The sequence below is a fragment of the Benincasa hispida genome, chromosome 12, assembly GCF_027475165.1.
Source record: "Benincasa hispida cultivar pf3 chromosome 12, pf3_genome.v1.1, whole genome shotgun sequence".
Classification (NCBI taxonomy): Eukaryota; Viridiplantae; Streptophyta; class Magnoliopsida; order Cucurbitales; family Cucurbitaceae; genus Benincasa; species Benincasa hispida.
The window spans coordinates 35,768,892-35,794,524 of record NC_143489.1 but is presented as its reverse complement, the minus strand read 5'-3'; the positions used below and the strand labels follow the sequence as shown (position 1 = coordinate 35,794,524).

At 36.0% G+C, this 25,633-nt stretch overlaps 2 protein-coding genes across 3 annotated transcripts; one reads left to right on the top strand and one right to left on the bottom strand.

Annotated features, from left to right (window-relative positions):
- Positions 1-7,497: 7,497 nt before the first annotated feature.
- LOC120067957 (transglutaminase family protein) lies at positions 7,498-17,928 on the top strand. The gene is made up of 8 exons (XM_039019608.2): positions 7,498-7,816; positions 8,559-8,843; positions 8,973-9,032; positions 9,145-9,354; positions 10,253-10,371; positions 10,574-10,671; positions 17,259-17,383; positions 17,518-17,928. The coding sequence occupies exons 1-8, from the start codon at positions 7,589-7,591 to the stop codon at positions 17,668-17,670; spliced, it is 1,278 nt and encodes a 425-aa protein (XP_038875536.1). The 5' UTR covers positions 7,498-7,588; the 3' UTR covers positions 17,671-17,928.
- Positions 17,929-18,130: 202 nt separating this feature from the next.
- Positions 18,131-23,278, bottom strand: LOC120067956 (phosphatidylinositol 4-phosphate 5-kinase 4-like). 2 transcript variants are annotated; one of them, XM_039019607.2, is made up of 9 exons: positions 22,742-23,063; positions 22,042-22,649; positions 21,351-21,518; positions 20,819-20,984; positions 20,413-20,526; positions 20,148-20,341; positions 19,299-19,441; positions 19,144-19,201; positions 18,131-18,757 (listed from the first exon to the last, which is right to left on the bottom strand). In XM_039019607.2, the coding sequence occupies exons 1-9, from the start codon at positions 22,916-22,918 to the stop codon at positions 18,469-18,471; spliced, it is 1,917 nt and encodes a 638-aa protein (XP_038875535.1). In that variant the 5' UTR covers positions 22,919-23,063; the 3' UTR covers positions 18,131-18,468. The 2 variants fall into 2 exon arrangements, with proteins under 2 accessions (XP_038875535.1, XP_038875534.1); XM_039019606.2 differs by having other exon boundaries at positions 22,042-23,278.
- Positions 23,279-25,633: the final 2,355 nt, after the last annotated feature.

The following is a 25,633-nucleotide window of genomic DNA, read 5'->3' as shown; positions in this document are numbered from 1 at the left end:
AGAAATTTTTTTGAAAATGTTCTATATGGACAAAGCACATCTATTGAACATTCCAATGGAAGTTCGTTCCCTAGATGTGAAGAAGGATATACTTCGACCTTGAGACGATAATGAAGAACTTTTTTGTCCTGAAGTACCATATCCTAGTACAATTGGTCCACTTATGTATCTTGCTAATAATATAAGATCAAATATTGTATTTTCAGTAAATTTATTAGCAAGATATAGTTCTTCTTCAACAAAAAGACATTGGAACGAAATTAAGAATATACTCAGTTATCTTCGATGAATGATTGTTATGAGTTTGTTTTACTTAAATAAATCAAATTTTTATCTAGTTGGTTATGCAGATTCTGGATGTGTATCTGATCCACACAAAGTAAGACCTCAAACAGATTATCTATTCATATGTGGAGGAACTGTTGTATCGTGGCTGTTAAGAAAGCATACCATAATGGCCACTTCCTCAAATCATGTTGAAATTCTTGCAATTTACGAGGCTAGTCGAGAATGTGTATGACTAAGATCAATGACTCAGTACATTTGTGAAACATGTGGTTTGTCTTCTAATAAAAATTTTCCAACAATATTACATGAAGACAACACAACATGCATATCTCAAATTAAAGGAGGACATATTAAATGAAATAAAACAAAGCATAATTTACCAAAGCTTTTCTTTACTCGTGATTAGAGTTAGCAAAAATCCCTACGAGGTCGGGTCCCCACCCCAATCGGGGCGGGGAATCCCCTGTTTGACCGGAATGGGGGTCAAATTGGGAATAAAAAATGGATCCCCGATTGGGGACAAGGTGAGGAGTATCCTCGCCCCGTTCTCGTCCCCGACCTTGCCCTGAATATTTTTAATAATAATAACAATCCTCGATCCCGACTCCAACTCCCTAAAATGGGGAATGAGGTGGGGATGGGGATGGAAGTGCATCCCCGGCCCCATCCCGCCCCGTTGCCAACCCTACTTTTGATCTTGAAGAAAATGACAATATCATTGTACAATAAATTTGTTCGAAAGATAATCTTGCATACTTATTTACAAAGACATTACCTAACACAATATTTGAAAAACTGGTGCACAATATTGGAATGCGACAATTCAGAGATCTCAAGTGATGTTTTCATGAGGGGGAGTAAATATACTTTTTAAGAGTATAAATTAATGACATATGCACTTTTTTCCCTTTACTAGAATTTTTTTCCTATTGGATTTTTTCCTAGTAAGATTTTAACAAGTCGTATTTCATATATATAATTGGCATCTAAGAGAGAGTATTATAAATATCATGATAATAGATGTCCAATAGATGCTCATGCTTAGTGTCCATTGTCCATGTGTCATAACCCCATTTTCCAAAGTGTTGTCCATGTGTCTCAACATTATACATTATTAATGTTCATGTAATCCACTTCCTACTTGCCAAATTACCTTTAAATAGTGGCATTTGGTAGATTTTGGAATAACACATTAGACAAATTCCATGAAAATTGGAGAAAGTGGAGAATTTAGAGAAATTTCTTATTTTATATTTTGCTAATTTATTTTATTTATATATTATGTTTAATTTATTTTAATAATATATTTTATTGGTATCTGTGTTTCCATTGTACTTCTTAAATTCACAACACATGATAAATTAATTAATAATATATTAAAACATTAAAATTTGATTAGAAATTAACTAGTTAATCGTTTATTTCTCTACCCCTGTTTATTTTCCAAGAAAAATAGTCTCCAAGAAGGATAATGAAATCTCATAGTCAATGGAATATTTTATCCTTAGATAATTAATAATTATTCAAGTTTGAAAAAGTAAACATGCATGAAACCAACATGATTTTTTTTTTCTTTACACACTTTATTTATATGATTCCCAAAATCCAAATCTAAATATGTGAATTATTCACCCCTAATTTTCTTACTAAATTTATTATCGATTAATTTTTAATGTTGTGTTAAAAAATATGTACATCAACTAACATTAAGGATAAATCAATCTCTCCATTATAGAATAGAAAAAACGACGAGATATAACTAAAATATCAACAAACAAATCATTAATATTAAACTATTTCAATAAAAATATATTTAAACTTTTTAAAAATATTGAAATACTCTCTTGTTAAATTTAAATTTATTTTTAAAAATGTTGGCCTTTATAATTTCTTTTTTAAAAAAATATCTTTTGGTCCTTATGTTATGAGGGAGTTTAGTTTTCATTTGGTTCTTAATTTTTAAAATGTCACACTTTTATCCTTAATTTTGAGTTCGATTTCCACTTAGTCCCTATGTTTCAAAAGGTTACATTTTTATCCTTGTGTTTTGAGTTTTGAGTTTTGTTCTTATTGATTCTTAGATTTCAATGTTTTACACTTTTATCCCTAAGTTTTTATTGATTTCACTTTTAGTCTTTGATATTATCTTTTATTTAATTAATTAAAAATAATAAAAAATAATTACAATATGAAAATTTTTAACTTTGATGGAACCATAGTAAAAATTAAAATAATTATAATTAATTTAATTCTCTTACATTAATTAATTAATAAACATTAAGACCATGAACCAAAAAGTGAGTTTTTAGTTAAACATAAAGGACAAAAATGTAAATCTCATAGAGTAAGTTTTTAGTGAAAAATAAAGGATAAAAATGTAAATCTCAAAGTCTATGGACAACGTAAAAACAAAACTTAAAAAATAAAGGATAAAAATATAACATTTTGAAACGAAATAAATATATGAAATGGTTGTTTTTAAATATAGAAAAATAAACCAAAATATTTACTAGATATAGCAAAATTTTTGAACTATCAAGATAGACGCTGATAGACACTGATAGACTTATATCAATGTCTATCAATTTCACTGATAGAAGTCTACCAGTGTCTATCAGTGTCTATCATTGATAGTTCTAAAACTTTACTATATTTTGTAAATATTTTCAACATTTTTACCATTTAAATTAATTTCCCTATAAGAAAATTAAACTCAAAACTTAAGAGTTAAAAGTATAACATTTTTAATCTTGAAATCAAATGATAACTAGACTCAAAATTTAAAGATTAAAAAAAAAAATACATCTTTTCCATTTTCTTTTCTTGGAATATTAGCACTTTTTGATATCTTCATGGACATTTTTTTGTTAAATAGAAAATTTAGTCCTTATGATTCGAAGAAAGTTAAAATTTAGTTCTTATGATTTGATAAAATCTTAAGAATTAATCCCTACCGTAGCGAGTATTTTACGAATCCAACAAAGCTATTTCCTTAGATTTTCAATTAGAACAAATTGAATATAGACACAATTTAATTTGGATTAAAACTAAAATACATCCCAAAATAAATATATGTATAGAAAATAGTATACAAATCAAATCCAATGAAAATATATTTCTTAATATGAGGATTTCATCTAAACATAAGACTTAAATTTTAATTATAATTAACTAAATTCTATCTTTCTTCAAATTATATTGATCAAATTTACAATTTGACCACATTTTTTTTGTTACAATAAAAGATAAAAATTTGAACCATAGATCTCATAGTAATTAACACATCGAGCTAGGTTCACTTTGACTATTTCTATTTAACATTATAGTCCACACGACCTTTACTTTACATTTAGATATAAATAACTTGGGGGTTTTTGTACAGAAGGCACCTTTTTAGGGGCCAAATGAAATTTGGTCCAAGATTCAAATTTGCTCAAAAAATGGTCTTCTCCAACCACGTATAAAAGTACCATCTTGTCTCCAAACCGCGTGCGAGGGCCTAGCGCTCAAACGAATTCTCGTTACTTCCTCTCGCTCCTCATTCATTCCTTTCGCTTCTTCCTCTCATTCGTTATCAAGCACAGTTGCACTTTTTGTTTCCTTGATTTTTTTTCTTTCGTTTGAATTCTACCTCTAGCTTCTTCCTTATCAATTTTGTATTTTTTTCAAGTTTTTTTTTCTTCATTCGAATTCTCACTCTCGCTTCTTTCTTTCATTTTGATTTACGCTCCAACTTCCATCTTTAATTCTAGAAGAAGAAGACGACAACATAAATAAAAGAAATCGTAAATAATGAGGATGACTATGGAAATTCCATTGAAGTGAGTAGGTAGTGGGAGTGAAGGAGAGGAATGGATCAAAATCCATAAGAAACACGAAAAGGAAAAGAAAATAAAAGTTAGAAGGTGAAATGTAGGGAAAAAAAAAAGAAATGGAAGAAGAAACACAAAAAAAAAAAGGAAAAGAAAAAGAAAAAGAAAATAAATGCAAAAAAAACAAGTTGCAAAAGGAAGAAGAAGAATGATGCATTTGGAGTTAAACTAATAATTTCTTAATGTTATGTTGTTATTATTATTATTATATTAATATTACATTTAAATTTCAAATTTGATTATTTATTAGAAAAGATAATCAATATGTTTAAATTGAATATTTAAATTTAGATTATATATGTGAATAATTTGATTTATATTTATTTCTTTCTAAAAAAAATTAATTAATTTTTTTAGGTCAAAATTTGAGTAATTTATCTTTGAATTCAATTTTCATGTAACACTAACCATAATAACCAATATAATTACAATTTGCTCCTATTAGTGATTTAACTTAATTGACTTTTTATATAAAAAAAAAATAACTGAAAAAAATTTCCTGCGAGAATCCGATCTCCGTGGAGAATTTCATGGGATGGGAAATGAAATGGGAAGCTAGGATGGAGATGAGGATGGGGAATGACATCTCAGGCCTCACCCCGTCCCTTGGACATCTCTAATTCCAATACATTTTTTCTATCTTTTCTTGCTTGTTTCTCACTTTTTTTCTACTACTTATTGGGCATTTTCTTTTATTTTCTTGTGTATCCTCTCCCCTTAATTTCTTTCTTAATCTACATCCTTAATGTGTATTCTCCTCACTTTTTATAAGCAATTGGTGAGCCTTAAATCAGTTTAGAGTGAATTGAGAAAATGGAGGAGAGAAGTGGGGGAGAAGGAGAGAAATGGGGAAGAAGGAAGAATGGAAAAAAGGAAGAAACTAGAAGGGTGTTTCCATCGCATATATTATTTCATGGATAGATATTAAATATATGAGATTTAAATGTCTAAAGTTAACTATTTGTGTTAAATTCAATAATCTTAATTAAATGTAAGAGATCAATTAAATTTAATATTGATTAATTTATTGTTATGTTGATTAATTATTTAATTAATAAAATAAAAAATAAATAAGCACTTTTTAATTAAACATATTTAAATTAATTACTAAAAATAATTTAATTATTTAGAATATTGATATTTAATAATAATAATTTATATTAAATAGTTAAAATAACACAAAATATTAATGGTAAAGATATTAGTTGAAATCTTTTAAGTCTAAATAATATTTTTATATTTAATAATTAATAAAAAATTTACTGTTCATCTCCTAGACATAAAAATCACATACTTTTATAGCGTATTAAAAAACTCATGTCAAATGGGTTTAAAGTTCACTGAATAATAATATCTTAGGTTTTAAAAAGTGAAATTTGAAACAAAAAAGGTATTAAATGTCTGTCTAAAAAGAAAACATGTGAAACAAATAGGGCCTAAAGAATTTTTTTTATTAGACCTTTTAAAATAAATTTTTGTTAAAAAACAAAAATAAACATAGCTTAAAAGTCGAGCCGCACCAAATATGGTGTCTATATCAATTCATTTGAGCTCCTGTATATGGGTCCTCTACAATTACTGTCGCATTTTGGCGTCAAAAGGATGTAAGTAAAGAGTCAAATTTGGAGAAAATGTGAATCTTGAGCCAAATTTCGAACATACCCATAAAAATGGACTATCCGTATAGTCTTTCTCTGGGTGGGTAATAAAAATAAGATATTTTTACATAAAAGACCTTAAGAATAGGCACATATTACGTTAATATCTTGAACTTTTCATTTTTTTTAAATAACCTAGTGACTTTCTTATTTTCACTAATATCAGTGGCTATTTACAATTTAGTCCCCACTTAAGTCATATATATATATATATATATATATATATATATATTTATGTGTTTTTCTCTCCCCATGCATATTCTCTCTCCCTCATGCATACTCTCTCCCATGCATATTTTGTCTCCCCATGCATATATTCTCTCTCCCTCAATAATATATTTTATATATTCTCTCCCCATAATTCACACCAATTTCTTTCTCTTCCCTCTCTTTTCTCCTTCCGATGATGTGAGTTGTAGGTAGTAGATGACGACGTCGGATGAATTGATGGCTCGACACGAGGTGATACGAACGACTTGGGACAAATCGATGGCCTAGATAGCGTGGGGCCAATTGACGGTGATAGGTTGAGCAAATTCGGTTGACAACACGACAGCACAAGAAAATCTGGATCTGAAGAAGAAGAGATGAAATGGAGGGTTATGTATTATAAACCCCCATATGAAGATGAACTTTATTTTTTTTCCTTTTTTTTAATATATACTGTGATATATATGTATTTTTTTTTTAGCTTTTGCAGTAAATTTGATATATACGTGGTATATGTATTTGATATAAACGAGTGTTTTTTTAGACTTCTTGTATTATAATATATATATATATGTGGTGTAAATGAAATTTATGAAGATTTGTATACTGTAGTATATTTCATACATTGGTTTATACTATGATATATGTCAATCTTTAATTTATAAATTGTAGTATATTTCATATATTGTTTAGAATATTTTCAAATACCTAACAAAATATTCCAAGGTATATTTAAAATAATCATGAATTCGTCAAAATGTTCCAAGGTATATTTAAAGTAACAATTAATCTGTAAAGAAAAACTCAATAAATTGATATGTACAAATAAACAACGAAATATATTACATGTATAAGTGAACAAACAATGAAATATTTCACATAATAACAAAATTCAATATGAAAAACAAAATGGAAAATAAAATCATACTAAATGTATTTTTATCTCTCCAAATGAAAATGGAAAAAATATATCAAATGCATTTTATCTCTACAATCAAAAAAGGAAAAAAATCATAACAAATGTATTTTCTCTTTATATAATATATGTATTATATGGTGATTTATGTCAAATATTGAATTTATGTACTATATATGGTTAGAATATTTTCAAATTCCTAACCAAATGTTTTGAGGTATATTTTAAATAATCATGAATCCGAAAAAAAAAAAAAAAAAACGTGAAACCAATGAAAATAGAAAAAATCATTATATGTATTTTCTCTCTCCAATTAAATTAAATAAAAGAAAAAAATCTCAACAAATAAATGCATTTATCTTTATTTAAAAATATGAAAAAGATCGAAATAAAAAAAAATAAAAAAAAAAAAGTAAATTTATCCAAAAATAATATTAAAAGTTTTTGTTGAAAATATTTTTGAAATATAGGATGATGGTTTTTTATGTAAAAATTAAAAAATCCTTTGGTGGGCCGGGGGATATTTTAATATATATTAGTTCCTCCACGTGCCATGTTCCTAAACATATTTTATATCTCTCCATCTTCGGAACTCTTTTCTTCCATTTCTTTCTCTCCATTCTTTTTGTGGATTCAAAGTGGCAATGAGTTCCTTCACTGCTTCTGCTTCCTTATGCATCCCAAGGCTGATTTCTTCTTCTTCTTTCAAGTTCTCCAAATTCAATTCATCTTCACCCCACTCCACTCCTCCGTGTTTTCGAGTGGTTTGTTCTGCTGGGTTTCTTCCACAGCAACCCAATTCTCTCAAGGATTTCCAGTTCCTTCTCCACGATGCCATGGATTCTTCTGGAATTGACTCCACCCATGCTAAGGTATATTCATTCTTCTGTTTTCTCTTCTCATTTGTTACCCCTACTGCTTTTCATTCACTTTCATCCCTTATTTACTTTGTCCTTGAGTTTAAAATTTTCAATGTCTTCTACATTCTTTCTGAATCAGTTGTCTTTTTTTCAATATGGGATATGTGTATTTTAAAGAGAAATTATTAGTGGGGTGATTGAAGATAAGAACTACTTCGGGGACCAAATTTGAAACATGAATTCTAAGGTCAAAATCCTTATTCTAACCTCTACTCCTGTTTATATATTTATTGTTTGGCGTAGATCTGGGTGATTTACCCTTATATAGAGTACACTCACTGAATGAAGAAAAATCTTATTGATCCACAAATTTAACATGATAAGCACTCTGATTTTAAAATGGAATATATTAACAATAAATTATTTGATCTACTGAGCACATTTGATAAGACATTCTAATGTTAAACTTCGACAGCTTGATATTTGCGCTCTTAGTTTATGATTTGACAATGCCCTGGCTAATATGGTTCTCAAAAATCAAGGAAAGGTTCTATTTCTTTAAGGAAAAAAATGGTTGTCATTTGTCAAATAAATCTCTCCCTTTTTCTTTTTCTTCTCTTCGTTGGGATGAACAACATGTGGGGGTGGAGATTCAAATGTCTAAATTTTTGTTCAGAGTTATAATATCTTAACTAGTTGAACTATGCTCAAATTAGCCACATAAATCTTGTTTTGATACTTGATGACTATGCAGGAGGCTAGGAAGGGTTTCTTGAGTCAGATTCACTATTTATCTAAGATGGAGAGGGACACAAGTATTAGTATTAATAGGCGTGTTGATTTGGCGAAAGCTGCTCTTTATATTGCAGCAGAGGATGATTCCTTGGTATCTCATTCATCTGTCCCTCTTCCCGTCGATGCATTTATTAATAGAATAAGTGATCTTTCCATGGGCTATTGTACTCACTACAAATCTTCATTCAATTCATCACCTGAAATCTTTTTGGAAAGTATAGAGTGGTATATGTACGTCATGAAGGTAAGATTTTTTTATATCGGACAAAAGTGTACCTTTGCTTTATAATTTTAATAAGTCCATTTACTGTTGAATCCAGGATGGGTCTCAATGCTTTTCCCATTTCTGACCATGACACATTTGACATTTTAGGGTTTCAGAAGAGCCAGTTCTAAAGCTCAATCAGAACCACGAGCTTTATATCTTCACACGGTAAAAGATTCTGCCCTCTATTTTCTATTTTGAGTTTTTTGTCTTTTTTTGTTCTTATTTTATTTAAATGGAATTGAATTATTGTTAGCGATATTTTATTTCATGTTGACAGGTCTTGACCCATCGTACAGGCTCAGCTGCACTACTTTCACTCATATACTCAGAGATCCTGAAAATGCTTCGTTTATGGAGTCTTCTAGATTTTGATGTAGAGGTATATCATCCTCATGATGATTATAGCCTTCCAACGGGCTATCATAAACTGAAAAGCAAGGAGTCTGATCAGCCACACATAATGACAACTCAAACTCTCTTGGTGGAGGTAATTACTATTGGTCCTATTAAAGATAGCTATTTAAAAAGTTCTCCAGTTAGCCATAAGATCAATGAGACTATAACAAGAGAAGGTGAGTAAAACTTACAATAAGAGAGATTTTTTTTTTTTTTTTTTTTTTTTTTTTTTTTCTTTTCTTTTCTTTTCTTTTCTATTATTTTATATAAGAAAAGCTATGACTTATCAAAAGTTGAGGAGTTATTGAAGATGCAATTATTTCTTTCTAACCAAGTCGAACTGGAAAACAACTCTAACTATTTGAAGTCACTGTTTAAAAGTTGGTTAAGTCACTGTTTAAAAGTTGGTTTTCTTTATGGCTAAAAATATATATATATATATTTAACATTTGCTTTTTTATACCCTTCCTAAGAGCTGAAGTTTGAGGAATCACAGTTGATACTTGCTACTAATAACCGAACTCTTATATTTGTTAATGACTAAATCTTCAAACCAGAAATGATTTGCAAGACCAACAGTAAATGGTAACATTAGAAAAGGAGTCTTCCTGCCGTAATAGCAGTTGATTTCTCTCACCAAATTTCAGAAAGGAGAGCTTTAACAGCATTGAACCATGAGATCTCAGGAGGATGTGTGGTCTTTTGTTAGGTTAATGCTTCCCTTTGGATGTCTATTACTAAGGCTTCTGGAAATTATCCTTCAGACTTTATTCTTTTGGATTGAATTATTCTGTTTTTGTATAACTACTTTAGGGTTTGGTGACCCTTTTTGTCGGACCTTTCTCCATTCTTTCTTGAAAGCAAGCTTTTTTATTTTTTATTTTTTAAAAAAGGAAAAAAACAATACAAACAACGTAGTCCTAATTATTATTTTCTTAATCTAGATAGTTTCTGATTTACTCCTTTTGTATATGTGTACATGAATGCAGATTTTAAGCAATTTAAAGGAATCTTTTTGGCCATTTCAACAAAATCAGTCCAGAAGTTTATTCTTAAGGGCCGCTGATGTCGCTAACTGTAGTGATAGCTTGAATGCATTTGAGGAAAGGTAATTCGAGTATTTAAATCTGCAGCATGGCTTACTTTGAGAGAACTGAGAAGTAATTTATACTTCCGTCCAATAGCCTTGTATCACCAAATTCACCATCAAATTACTCTTTACGTCCGTCACCCCTCCCCTTCCAGTTAGTGCTCGTAGTCGTAGATATGTGCATTAATATCTCTGTTTTTATTGCATTTTCTTTATCCAGTGGCTTTCAGCTTGCGTCTGCAAAGGCTGCTCAACACAGACTAGAACGTGGAGTTTGGACCAGTGTGCGTTATGGAGATATGAGGCGTGCATTATCTGGTAAACTACAGTTTTCTCTTTGAGTTTGTTAGGCTATAGTCTATTTATTAATAAAACCTCCACCCAACGGCCTTTTGAATACTTATAAACTCTTCTTAACAACTACTTGGCTATCCGAAAGACCAGGATTTATATTGGTTTTCAGATACTTAGCAAGCTGATGTAGTATTTAAGGCTAGCTGCGGAGAAGCTCAGGAAACACAGCCTACTTCCTAGTCTTTTAAGGTTGCTAGGTGTAACGGTCATGCTTGTCCAGGGCCTGTTGCCCATGGCCGCATGCCCAATCCAACCCCTTTCTAGCTTACTTTCACATCCTGTATTGTATTAGTGTAGTTAGCTTGCTTTCTTTACATTTTCATTGTAAGTGACCACTCGCCCTTTTGCATATGCAAGGGCGCCAGTTGGCTTTTTGTTCAGAATGCACTATATGGGGATAAGACTAACCATCATTTCCTCATACCCGGAGTAGTACTCTATAAAGCCGTTGTTGTTGCTTATTGCTTTCTAGTCTACTACAATCTTTCTTTCTTTATTCACACTCACAAATCTTCTTACGAAAACCTTTTCTCCAAACCCGTTTTCTAAAACCGTTTTCCCTAAAACGGGGGTGGAGGTTGCAAGAGGCACTCGGTGTGCCATCGGCAGTCCGTAATCGAGTTGGCTGGCTTGTTCGTGAGCGGGAACAAGTGCCGCACAATCGCTAAGAGAAGCTTCCGAAAGAGCGATTGTGACAGTTGGTATCAGAGCCAGGTTGGCTTATAGAGAGAGATCAGTGATCATGTCGGCGACGAAGAACCTGAACAAGTCCCATGTGGACAGATTGGTAGAGATGGAAGAACAAATGCTCTACCTGAGAGAGGTCCCAGATAATGTTCGTTTCCTTGAGACTCGGCTACAAGAAGTTGCCGAGAAAGCCGATGGAATTGATGCGGTGGTAGGCCGCCTGGACGGATTACCCGTCAGAGAATTGACGATGAGGGTAGAGACCCTCGAGACCAAGACAGTACGGTCCGGCAGTTTTGAACGAGGCGATAGCTCCTCGGGCTCTGTTGCCCACATAGAGGAGCGTGTCGAAGAGCTGGACAGCTCCCAAAAAGCAATACTTCAGATGGTAACTGACTTATCTGAAGACTTTCGATCGGCCCTGGATGTCGTCAGAGCCGAGATAGCGGATGTGAGTGCTAGAGTGAATCTCACCATCCGAGCGGTAGGGAACCAAGCCCCACCTGGGGGAGCAATGGCAGTGAGCCGAATAAAAATCCCAGAACCGAAACCCTTCTGTGGGGTGCGAGAAGCGAAAGCCCTGGAAAACTTTATCTTCGACCTTGAGCAATACTTCAAGGCAACGAACACAGTGACTGAAGAGTCGAAAGTCACAATAGCAACGATGCATCTAGTTGAAGATGCGAAATTGTGGTGGAGATCACGATTTACAGACATACAGGAAGGACGCTGCACTATTGATACTTGGGATAGATTGAAACAAGAACTTCGTTCGCAGTTCTTCCCTGAAAATGTCGAGATCTTGGCTCGACGAAAACTTCGAGAGCTAAAGCAAACAGGTAACATCAGGGACTATGTAAAACAGTTTGCAGGACTTATGTTAGACTACGAGATATGTCTGAAAAAGACAAGGTCTTTTGCTTTGTGGAAGGGCTGAAACCGTGGGCAAAATCAAAACTATATGAACAGAGAGTACAGGATCTCCCCTCTGCCTACGCGGCAGCTGAACGGCTGTACGACCTTAGCACTGACTCGCAAGATGTGAGGAAACAATCAACTTCCTCCAATGGGGGAAACAGAAACAGCCGTTCCAGTCCTCCCCGACCTGGGGGAGGAGACAAGAACACAGGGGGGGACCGTAAATCATCCCAACCGAGATCAGGAAACAACTGGCGGGGGCCGCCACAACAGCATAACAATTACAATCGCCCCCTATCTTGTTTCATATGTAGAGGGCCACACAGGGCGGGCGAATGTCCAAATCGAACTGCGTTCAATGCTTTTCAAGCCACATTGGCCTCTACCTCCGAAGACAAGGTTGAACTGGAGGAGACGGTAAACGAGCCAGTGGCAGAAATTGAGAATCCCAGGATGGGGGCATTGAAATTCCTATCTGCACTTCAGAAGAATATGGGAAAGGCGACGGAGCCACTAGAGAAAGGTCTCATGTATGTGGACGCTTGGGTCAACCAAAGATCGGCCAAGACCACGATGGTTGACTCTGGGGCTACCCATAACTTCATGGCTGAAAGGGAAGCTCGCCGCCTGAACTTGAATTGGGAAAGAGATGCAGGGAAGATGAAAGCTGTGAATTCCGCAGCCCTACCAATTACGGGGATAGCGAAGAGAACTCCAGTGAAGTTAGGAGATTGGAAGGGCTTCGTTGACTTCGTAATTGTCAAGATGGATGATTTCGACGTGGTACTGGGAATGGAATTTCTGCTTGAACATAAAGTCATACCAATGCCCCTTGCCAAATGCTTAGTCATTACCGAATCTACACCGACCGTAGTCCAAGCCAGTATCAAGCAGCCAAATGGGGTGAGAATGATCTCAGCCCTCCAATTGAAGAGGGGCCTGGCCCACGACGAACCCACGTTCATGGCCATCCCGATAGAATCAGTTGAGTCCACTGAAGGGGAGATCCCCCAAGACGTTCTATTTGTCTTGGAAGAGTATCGGGACGTCATGCCGAAAAGCCTGCCCAAGTCCTTACCCCCACGAAGGGGGATTGACCATGAGATTGAGTTGTTGCCAGGGGCAAAGCCGCCTGCCAAGAATGCATATCGGATGGCCCCGCCAGAATTGGCTGAGCTTCGGAAACAGTTAGACGAGTTGTTAGAGGCAGGATTTATTAGACCGGCAAAGGCTCCTTATGGAGCCCCAGTACTGTTCCAGAAGAAGAAGGATGGGAGCCTCCGGTTGTGCATCGACTATCGGGCCTTGAATAAGCTCACAGTCCGCAACAAATATCCCCTTCCTATCATCACTGACTTATTTGATCAGCTTCACGGTGCTAAGTATTTCTCGAAGCTGGACCTACGGTCTGGATATTATCAGGTTCGAATTGCTGAAGGAGACGAACCCAAGACGACCTGTGTCACGAGATATGGAGCCTTTGAATTCCTCGTGATGCCCTTTGGCCTCACCAATGCTCCAGCAACGTTCTGTACCCTAATGAACCAAGTGTTTCACGAATACCTCGACAAATTCGTCGTAGTATATCTTGATGACATTGTGGTCTATAGTGCCTCGTTGGAGGACCACTAGTCTTTGAAAAGCTGAGGAGAAATCAGTTGTATGTAAAGAGAGAGAAGTGCTCCTTTGCCCAAGAGCGCATAAATTTCCTCGGCCACGTGATTGAGTGTGGTCGGATTGGTATGGAAGAGGGCAAGGTGGCCGCAATTAGAGACTGGAGGGTACCATCATCCGTGACCGAACTACGATCCTTCCTCGGACTAGCCAACTACTATAGGCGGTTCGTAGAAGGATTCTCGAGAAGAACAGGGCCATTAACCGAACTGTTGAAGAAGGATAGCCAATGGAGCTGGACTCCTGAATGTCAAGCCGCCTTTGAGGGCTTGAAGAAAGTGATGATTGAGGGGCCGGTCCTCGGAATTGCCGACGTGACCAAGCCATTTGAAGTAGAGACTGATGCTTGTGACTTCGCGTTGGGCGGTGTTCTCCTCCAAGACGGACACCCCATCGCGTATGAGAGTAGAAAACTAAATGATGCAGAACGGAGGTATGCCGCCTCCGAGAAAGAGATGTTAGCGGTAGTTCACTGCTTGAGGGCCTGGAGACAGTATCTCTTGGGGGCCAAGTTCGTGGTCAAGACCGACAATAACTCCATTTGTCACTTCTTCAACCAACCGAAGTTGTCGTCCAAACAGGCACGGTGGCAGGAATGTCTAGCGGAGTTCGACTTCCAATTCGAACATAGACCGGGGAAGAGCAACCAAGCGGCTGACGCTCTTAGCCGAAAGAGCGAACATGCGGCCCTGTGCATGTTCGCCCGCCTACAAGCAAGTACGTTGAGTGCAACAGTACGAGAAACTGTCAAAACTCACTTGACAAATGATACAGCAGCGCAGGCCATCTTACAGTTGGCCAGGGAGGGGAAGACACGCCAGTTCTGGGTGGAAGATGATCTACTATACACCAAAGGCAATCGCCTCTACATCCCCAGATCCGGGGAGTTACGAAGGTCACTGATGAAGGAGTGTCACGACACACCGTGGGCAGGACATAATGGTTGGCAGAGGACTTATGCCCTTCTGAAGCAAGGCTACTATTGGCCAAGTCTTCGAGACGATGTCATGCAATTTACCAAGACTTGCCTTGTCTGCCAACAAGATAAGGTTGAAAGGGCGAAATTAGCGGGTCTGCTGGAACCCCTACCTGTGCCCTCTAGACCGTGGGAGAGTGTGTCTCTCGACTTCATCACCCATTTGCCCAAGGTGGGAGAGTTTGAATCGGTCCTTGTTATCATCGACCGGTTCTCGAAATATGCCACGTTCGTCCCAACGCCGAAAATGTGCACAGCCGTGATGACTGCTCAGTTGTTCTTCAAACACATCGTGAAATTATGGGGTGTCCCCATGAGCATTGTTAGCGATCGGGACGGAAGATTCACTGGGACATTCTGGACAGAATTGTTCAGAATATTGGGATCATCACTGAATATTCTCCTCTAGCTATCATCCCCAAACCGATGGACAGACGGAACGCTTCAACAGTATGCTCGAGGAATATCTGCGTCACTTTATCGACGCTAGGCAGAAGAACTGGGTCCAGTTGTTAGATGTGGCTCAGTTCAGCTTCAATAGCCAGCAGAGTTCCGCGACCGGAAAAACACCCTTCGAAGTCGTGTGCGGCAGACAGCCACTCATGCCACACTTGGTGGACCACCCTTATGCAGGCAAAAGTCCTCAGGCACATAACTTCACTAAAGAGTGGAGCGAAACCTCTGAGATCGCTCGCGCCTACCTAGAAAGAGCATCGAAGAGGATGAAGAAGTGGGCTGATAAGAAGCGGAGGGCCCTTGAGTTTCAAGCTGGGGACAAGGTCCTGATCAAGCTACGACCGGAACAGTTTCGTTTCCGAGGCCAGAGAGACCAACGGCTAGTAAGGAAATATGAAGGTCCAGTGGAGGTAATTGAGAAGGTCGGGAGAACCTCATACAGGGTTCAGTTACCCTCATGGATGAAGATTCATCCTGTCATCCATGTGAGTATCCTGAAGCCCTATCATTCCGATCCCGAGGACGAACAGCGAAACATGCTAAGGCGCCCACCGGTCACGATGAAGAGTTCTGCTGAGAAAGAAGTTGCACAAATCCTGGATAAACGTGCGCGCCGTATTGGAAGACCCAGACGTGAACTGACAGAGTTCTTAGTGAAATGGAAGGATCTCCCCGACGAAGAGATCAGTTGGGAGCGGGCCGAAGACTTGAAGAATGCAGCTCCAGCCATTGCAGGTTTTGAACAAGGTCGGTTGACGGGGACGTCAACCAATTAAGTGGGGGAGAATGTAACGGTCATGCTTGTCCAGGGCCTGTTGCCCATGGCCGCATGCCCAATCCAACCCCTTTCTAGCTTACTTTCACATCCTGTATTGTATTAGTGTAGTTAGCTTGCTTTCTTTACATTTTCATTGTAAGTGACCACTCGCCCTTTTGCATATGCAAGGGCGCCAGTTGGCTTTTTGTTCAGAATGCACTATATGGGGATAAGACTAACCATCATTTCCTCATACCCGGAGTAGTACTCTATAAAGCCGTTGTTGTTGCTTATTGCTTTCTAGTCTACTACAATCTTTCTTTCTTTATTCACACTCACAAATCTTCTTACGAAAACCTTTTCTCCAAACCCGTTTTCTAAAACCGTTTTCCCTAAAACGGGGGTGGAGGTTGCAAGAGGCACTCGGTGTGCCATCGGCAGTCCGTAATCGAGTTGGCTGGCTTGTTCGTGAGCGGGAACAAGTGCCGCACAATCGCTAAGAGAAGCTTCCGAAAGAGCGATTGTGACACTAGGCTCCCGTTGATTTCCCTGTTATGTGACTTCTAGCGTATAATGCAAACAAGAGGGGGAAAAAATGCAAATAGTGAAGAAACTGCCAAATTAAATAGAGTGTTAGCTTTGGGTGGTTTTTTTTTTCCTGCCAAAAAATGCAAAAGAATAGAACTATTGATTGGAGTTTCTAATAAACCTTACCAAGCTAAACGTTAGTTCATTCAAACTGGGAGAGTTTTATTGTTTCTGTTTAGTTGATTCCTATTATTTTGTACTTTTTGTGACTTGTTTTGCTTTTGTTGTATTCGGATAGTCTTTTTCATTAAGTCTAGTATCCTTAAAAAAAGAAAAATAAAAGTTAGTCCATTGGATCTTAGTACAGGCCCCATTCTGAACCCCAATAAGATCTCAAATTTTGCACGTGGATTTCTACAAGCTCGAACAGTTCTTTCTTTTCTTTTTAATTTTCTCTCATCCACATTAACGCCAAGTACTCCTGTTTTCTGCTCAAGGGAAAAAGTGTTACTTCTTACTTAATCTTAATCCGTAAGCTTATTATTCATCTTGCAGCATGTGAACGGCTTATCCTCCTTGATGTTGATTCGAAGGAATTGAGAGATTATAGCATCCTTCTCTACCATTGTGGCTTTTATGAGCAATCTCTGGAGTATTTGAAGTTGTATCAGGAAACAAAGGTACGTTCTATCTGCATAAAATGAAAAGAAAGATAAAATGAAAAGAAAGAAGGAAAAATGTGTACATTCTATCTCTTTAAACTTTTAAATTGGCCAACCTTCAATGAACTGAACACATTAGCCAACTGCTGCAGAGTTCCTCGAGCCCAACTAGCAAGTTAAGTTGCCAGGAGGAAGAAGCTGTGGATAACTTGATGATACGCCTTGCACTTATTATGATGGAAGATGGTTGGAGCAGACCCTCACTTCCTCGAAAGTTCATTGGTAAGAACTCCGAACCGTGGTAATCAACTCATCATATACATTATGTTATCCCTGGTCGACTAAACCTCGGTTACTGAGATAGGTGGTGCCAGTCAAAAGTGATCTATCATATGGAATACTTAACTGAATATAGCGTGTATGGTTTATAACAAATAGGAATGGGAGCCATAGGACCAGATGCTGAAAGCCTTAATTTGGCATTTGAGAGAATTTGGTCCTTACTTCACTGTTCCACTAAATATTCATGTAAATATATGTAATAAGTACAGTTTTTTTCTTCATTATTTCTCTTTAATATTTATCATTTTGTCTGGAGAGTCATTAAGGGTACAAAGTATATCAATCCGAACATAATGTTGAAAGTTCAATCCTTTGTTGAGCTAAACGATGTACATCAGCATGGTGGTTAGGATCTAAACCTACGAAATTGTGTTTATTTTGTGGATTTTATTGAACTGGAGCAACAAGAGAGCGGCAAACATATTTATGAAAGAATGGTTTGATCATATTATATGGATCTATATCTTGATTCTTATCCTTCGTATACAAATTTACAAATTGTAGGTAGGAATTTTCTGTCTTTAACTTTAATCTACAACTTAAACTAGAACCATTAATACTTATATGGCTATAGTTTCTTTAAAAAAAGAATGGATCAAACTTGGTTTGAAAAAAGTCTAATTGACAAGCATAAATCTGGCAGCGTTGAGCCCTACTTCTGCTGGAAATGCCATTGCCATAGGACTCAGAGAGAATACCGAACCCCTGGCTGTAGCCTACTTGAAGTCGAAGAATATGGCCAAAATCGACATGCTTTGCTCTCAAGTGTCTTCTACGAAAACTTTGAACACGAAATCACGAAACCGTTTTGAGTATTGCTTAGGATCAACGGCAGAGATTGACGTCGGATCATATTGCATTGATTTGTATGCATGTTCAAGCTTCTTGCTAATGTCATAGTCTTGTAGTATATCAATTATTCCAAAGAAAAGTACAACATCATATCGCTCTCCTGTGGGTTCTCCAATCAGCTGACCTTCCAAATCACTTTTTCTTATAGTCTTTTCAGCCTTTGCTTCCATGTTAATGCCCAAACTTGTGGAAGCCCACCTGTACAATAAATCATAGAGTATGAATACAACATCACGAGATACAAATTACACGAGCATTAAATAAATAAACTGCTTTTAAGAGTTTCTTTTATGTTCATAAGGTTATTCTTCCACTCAAAATCACATATATGTTAATACTGATTTCAATAGATAACAAAGTTTAAGCTTTAGAAGTTAGTTGGGTCTTAGGTTTTAAAGACAGTTTTGAAAAGAAAAATATTTTTTAACAGAGTTTCTGATCAACTACTATTGAAACTTTTATACAAATTGAGAACCATAAGAGTTGAACATTATCACTGAATTTTATGAAATGTTTTGTCAAGAATTAAGATCTATTTCTTAGACTAATTCCAGATATGTTATGATTTCGACAGTCTTACATACCTTAAAGAGGCCATTCTGGTTAAGCATGAATGTGCTTCACCATTATGGTTGCCATTTCCTACAAAAATGAGTCCAAAAGAGATTGTCGTAACCATTTGGTGATAATGAGTGGCTTGCGCTATGGAAAGACAAATAATTGTATGACAAAAACTAACCAATGGGAGTACAATTTCCAGAATGATGACCGTTAGGCATGCTCGATTCCCTCTGCGAAGTTTCTTGAAAGTGAAGACCGACCAACATACTATAATCCATAATTCTCTCCTGTTCAAGAAAGTCGCAATCCTTGTCGACCTGCCTGCATACATCCAATTCCAAACATATAATCAGGGGAGAAAAGAAAGGAAGTTTGCATAGAAGAAGCACCCTAAACCTTGCAAGTATATATGAAACAAGAACTCAGAACAATTTAAGAAAATGAGACATAAGACTCTTTTTAACTCATTGAGACATGGTAGCATGATCTATAGCCAGAAACAACAGTCTAACAGTCAATTGCATGGTCAATTTTAACAATTTCCAAACAAAGCAGTTCCTACACCACATCCCAATTGTCAACAGTGTCTGATAGAATCTCAAGCCAAATTCGAGAACATGGGATTGTGATTCGTTACTGATCAAATAGCCCCTAGTAAGATTAATCCGCATAGAACACAAGCAATCACATTTCGAGCAGACTCTCTCTCCCTTACAGTTCCTTGAACGAAAATATATATCTTCCTTAGTTTCCAACTTCACATGTCCCATGTATACTATCTCTCCTATAACAAAAATATGTACTTAAAATCTTGGTCCATTTCTCCAAGTAAGTTTGAAGGAAATTATTCGTTTAGTTTAAAACTTTTATTGTTCTTCCATGATGAAGGAAGTTATAAACTTCCACCAGTTTACACCCTATTAAAAAAGAGTATGTGATAGCCAACAGGATCAGAGTGAGAACAAATTTGCAATCAAATGTTTGATGACAAACTCACCGAGTGAAGAGATTGGACCAAGGGATTTACCTGCAAAATTCGTCAAACCAAATCTTTTGCAACCGAAATATATAATTTAAATCGAGATCTTTAAGGGTTGTTGTTGCATCAATTTCTGATTCAGGCTTATCAGTTGTACGACCAAGGGAGGAACCTTTCAAGTCAAATCGCCTGTGAATTGCATGCTCCGAACAAAACAGATTCCCCATAATGACAAACCGGACCTGCATTTCCAGGACTGTCAATTGATAGAAACATAAGCTTCAAATTGATGTTATAATATTTCTCACATTACCTTTTTCTGGGTACTGCTTAATTTCACACAATGAAGACCATAGAATTTGGTAACGAGAGTGTTTTTGAATTCTTGAACGTGCTTATAGTAGGCTGGTAGCATCCGTATGAGAACCTGCAATTGATTGCAAGTGTTATTGGTAAATTACAAAAGAGAAATTATAGTACAGCTTTTGATTCAAGAGACATGTAAGATGCATAACATAACAGGTCTTTTTACTTCAGTGGAAACAGCAAGCTGGGTCAAACAAACTTTGAAAAATAAAATATGGCAAAGGAAAAAGAATTCAGGGGAAACGATATGAGGAATAGACAAGAGAGATTATATTGTGTTACAGGATTCAACTTTAAATTTGAGGTGTAGAAGAAGCAAGGAATTTGAAGCAACAAGGACAAGGAAAACTCACTTTTACTTCAGCCTTTCTCATGGTCTTTATCATGTAGCGGTCATCATGGGTTAAGTAAAAGAAGCTTCCACTTTTTCCAGGGGAGGAAAGTTCCCGTAGGGCATCGTTCCCACATATCGATATCATGTAATCCGCTGGATCCACGTTGAACAACTTCCTTAGAGTCCTAAATATGGATATAATGATCCGTGAGGCTCTGCACTATTTCATTCCATTTGTAATAGTGAAGTGGAACATGTATGTATGTTTTCTACAAAGAAAAGTTATTTGATCAATATGGGAGTTTTCAGCATTGTTCTTCAATTACGTTATCAATGATGGTAACCTCAGACATCTTGGGTTATCAAAAGATTGTGTTGGCATATTATCTAGTTGAATAAGAAGATTATAATATTTTGGCATGAAGAATACATTTTAGGAAATTACATAAAACCATTTCCTAGATAACTTACCCACAATACAAATGATCACTGGAAAGAAATACAACAGTGATATTAAGCAAGAAAATCCATGTTACTATTTAATGGCTGACCTGAATACTACCGGACAGTAATCCTTCCATCTGAAGTCACAAGATTGATGAGGTGGAGTGTACTTAGATCCTTCTGGTGGAAATTTTGTCCATATCTTTTCCTTTGGATCAAATGCTGAAGCTTTCAAGTCAAATGAAGAGGCAGGAGCTGGCCTTCCAACAGAATGTCTGCCCAGATAAATAAGAAAATGTGGGACTGGGACACAAATAAAATATCATAACGTTGCATTCTTTGCTATACTTGTCACCAAACTTTGTCAATGGTTTCATTACTTAACTTTGGAGGAAAGCAAAGAGTTCCAAACTTGTTAGTTTGATAGTTGAAAAGTTCCATAGAAGCTTGGTAAGAGTATCAAAATTTATAAGTTCCTCTTCAATTCTCAAGTTTTTACCAACTTCAAAACTTGGAAACCATTTGGATTGAGTTTATGTTTCCTGAAAAATCATATTTCAAACTGGTTTGTTGGAGAAAACCATAGAAAACTGGTTTGTTGGAGAAAACCATAAAAAACTGGTTTGTTGGAGAAAACCATATAGCAATAATAAAAATCACCATAAATGATCATTCTCAAAGCTACTCTTAGAAGCATAATCACAAAACTGGAAACCAGATAAGGAAAAGGAAAGAAAAAAAAGGGAAATGAAATGAAATGAAACATAGAACCAAAATGGAGTTGATCCCATTTAATACCTGATTCCCAACTGCAGATTAAGCATAAGCTCATAGTTCTTATGGCCTTTAGATATTGTTACACCCTGTCCCTTCAATTGTACTCTCATCTGCTGTTGTCCATTTCCTTTGGCATCTGACTCTTGAACTTGAACATCCATGGATCCTTCCAGTCCATTTCTTACACTCTCATCCTTAGCTCCATCAACATCAGATTCTAAACTATGGCTATCAACTGAATCTCTCTGCAATAACTCCTCTTCAGATCCACCTTGGTTTACTACCTTATCAGAAGGATATATTGAAATCTTTTCACATGGATATATCTTGCAATCTTTCAAATCTACATCAAACACCTCCTGAGGATCCCAATCCAAATTATTATCTGTAGACCCAGATGGATAATAAGTCCCAGAATGTTCTTTAGGATTCTTACTCCAAATCCCAACATAAAAACTCCCATCAGACCATCTGAATGTCCCATTTCCTTTTGGAAACCCATCTTCCCAATACCCATCATACCGTTTCCCGTTGCTCCAAATCATTGTCCCATTGCCATTGATCTTCCCATTTCTCCATTTCCCAATGTAATGATTCCCATTTCGCCATTGATATCTCCCATGTCCATTCTGTAAACCACGACGCCATTCACCATCATAACAATCACCATTAACAAAGCTCTTAATCCCTTGACCATGTTTCAAATTCATAACCCAAATACCTCTATATGTATCTCCTGAAGAACCTGTGTAAGTTCCTTTGCCATCCATAAAACCTGCCTTGAAATCGCCTTCGTAAGTTGCGCCGGACGGCCAGCTGAACTTTCCGGTGCCGGTTGGCTTCCCTTCACTCCATTCTCCGACGTACATACAACCATCTGTCCACAAGTATTTTCCATGACCGTCGGGAAGATCCTTCACCCACCGGCCGGCGTAGAAATCGCCATTGGAGAGGATCTTCTCAGCGTGATAGATTTGAGAGGTTGGGCCTGGTTCATCATCCGTTGGCGTTACGGACATTGTTGTGAATATGCTTTTCTTCTTCTTCTTAGCTAGGGTTTGTGATTTTCGAAATGTAAATTCCCAAGCCCTCACAATGCAACCCAATTCTTTGCTCATTCTTCTCCTTCTTTCTCTATTTCATTCCCTCCCCCACATTCTTCCTGCATATTCATTCACAAATTTGATGTTAACAACAAAAACCCAATAATCAAAAACAATCTCAGAGACCTCCCCTGTTTTTCTTCTCTCTCTGTTTCTTCTACAATGTCCCTAAAATTACAGAAATCACTGATTCTGAAACCGACCCAGAAAGTGAAAAACGAAAATAACTCAGAGAAAAAGGTTCAACAGCAATAATAATATGAATTCATGTTCCCCTGTTTTGGATGTTTCAGATTCTGAAAATGAGAGGAGGTTCTGGATTGACATGGATAAACAGAATTGAAGTTGCTACCAATTTCCCTGACTCTTTCTTTTTTTTTTTTCCCTCCCTGTCTCTTCTTTCTCTCTCTGTGTGTATTGGTTGGGGTTGAACGTAGAGGTTCCACACTTTTTACTCTGATTCCGTACTTTGCTCCTAAAACTGCTAACAGACCAGACGATTAAGGGGAGAAAAGAAGAAAGATGATGATGTAATTCTATGCCATTTTTAGTCCTTTTTTTTTTCTTTTTTCTTTTTCCTCTCATTCAATTCAAAATGATATTAAATTAGTTTTGTTTTTCTTTATTTATTACTAAAAATTTGGTTTAAATTCTGTTTTCAACCCAAAGCTTTGATGCTTGATCATTTTATATTTGAAGTTTCAAAATTAAAAAAAAATATTATTATTATTATTTTATATTTATAATGTCTATTTTAAATTTTGAGCTTTGAAACGTAACTATTTTGATATTTGTTAGGTTATTATTATTATTTTTTAATGAAAAGTTCACTTACCTAATACTTAATTTTAAGTTTTGTGATTTGAATGCATGCTCATATTGACTCATCAACCATACTTGAAGTAATCTTACAGATTTATTAAAATTAAGATAAAGGTTAGAACTAAAATAGTTATTTTTTTAAAAAATAAGATAGGCATTTTGAAAGTTTATGTGTCACAATAAAATAAATCTAAATGAGGATGGAACAAAATTGATATTTTAAAAGGTTTGAAAAAAAATAATAATCTTAAAATTAATAAGGAACTAAAATGAGATTTTAACTTGAAACTTTTGTCCACATATATCGAATTATTTGAATTTTTATCTCAAGAAAAAATGCTTCTTAAGGTTCCAATGCTTAAAATTCTTGCTTCGGTAAATTTATAGCAAATTAATATGTAAATTTTGTAAGAAGCTACTGCAAAAATGTGCGTTTAAGATCATCATCAACATGGTTTACTAGTGAGATTTATGTGTTCGCATGATGAGTTGTATTCACATTAATCACAGCTTATGAAACCCGAGAAATGAAATTTGCTTCAAGAATGACATTCCTCATTTAGCTATCCTCAAGTGCATGATTGATGTCCATCTTCTTGGCTGGATTAGTTCTAGTGGAAGTTCAAGTTGTGAGATTCCTTCTCAATCCATACCTTTCATATCTTTCCCTTCCCGCCCTCGGCGTTGGTTCCGTCGAGTCCTGGTTGATGGAAGTTAAATGTTGATGCAGCTTGGTGGAAGGAGCATGACTTTGTTCTAGTGGAAGTTCAAGTTGTGAGATTCCTTCTCAATCCATGCCCTTCATATCTTTCCCTTCCTGCTCTCGACATTGATTTCCATCGAGCCCTGGTTGATGGAAGTTAAATGCTGATACAACTTGGTAGAAGGAGCATGACTCTAGTGGTCTTGGGAGGATTATCCGAGATCGTAATGGAAGACTGATTCTGAATGGTTCTAATTTTACTAGGAAGAGGTGGGACATTAGCTTTACTGGAAGCTGAAGCCATTCTGGAATATTTAAGCATGGTGCAACACGAATGGGTTGGTAATAACACGTCGATTATAGTGGGTTTGATAGGTTAGAGGTGATTAACTTGTTGTGTAGGAAAGATACGTCTTTTGCTGAGTTGAGCTTTCTCATTGAGGATATTTTATATCTTGGGAACTAGGAGTGTTCGTGGGTTGGGTTGAATTAGGTTGAAGGACTTTTCGGACCCACCCCAATTGTTCGGGTTGTTAATTTCTTCAATCAAAATAATCCTTATTAAAAGATGAACCCAACTTAACTCAACCTGAAACATTTGGATTGGGTTGGTTCGAGTTGGTCGGGTTATTTTTTTTTTCTAAAAGAAAATAAGTTTTTAATATGTAAAAATTTGTTTTTAATTATTTTCATATATTGAATTAAGATTAACAACTCAATTTCAATTTATATAATGAATATTTTTTTTCTAAAGTGCTAAAAAACTGTTTTTAGGAGTTGCTGGAGAATAAATTATCCAAAAAAACGATAAAACTTAAATAAACATATGTATATATGATTGTATCATAAGTAAAAAATATACATTATAAAGTTAATAATAAATTTAGATTGGTTTGGGTCATTTTAGGTGAAACCATGAACCAGTCAAACCCACAAAAAAATCATTTATTTGAACCAAACCTAACCCAAATAAGTTGATAACCCA

Excerpts from the sequence above, each read along its gene's own strand:
- LOC120067956 (XM_039019606.2), bottom strand. The coding sequence starts at position 23,138 with ATGAGCAAAGAATTGGGTTGCATTGTGAGGGCTTGGGAATTTACATTT. Across the intron at positions 20,527-20,818 it reads TGAGAAAGGCTGAAGTAAAA|GTTCTCATACGGATGCTACC; the intron begins GTGAGTTTTCCT and ends AATCAATTGCAG. Across the intron at positions 19,202-19,298 it reads TGGAAATTGTACTCCCATTG|GAAATGGCAACCATAATGGT; the intron begins GTTAGTTTTTGT and ends TCATTTTTGTAG.
- LOC120067957 (XM_039019608.2), top strand. The coding sequence starts at position 7,589 with ATGAGTTCCTTCACTGCTTCTGCTTCCTTATGCATCCCAAGGCTGATT. Across the intron at positions 9,355-10,252 it reads CTCAAACTCTCTTGGTGGAG|ATTTTAAGCAATTTAAAGGA; the intron begins GTAATTACTATT and ends ACATGAATGCAG. Across the intron at positions 17,384-17,517 it reads AGTTGTATCAGGAAACAAAG|AGTTCCTCGAGCCCAACTAG; the intron begins GTACGTTCTATC and ends CAACTGCTGCAG.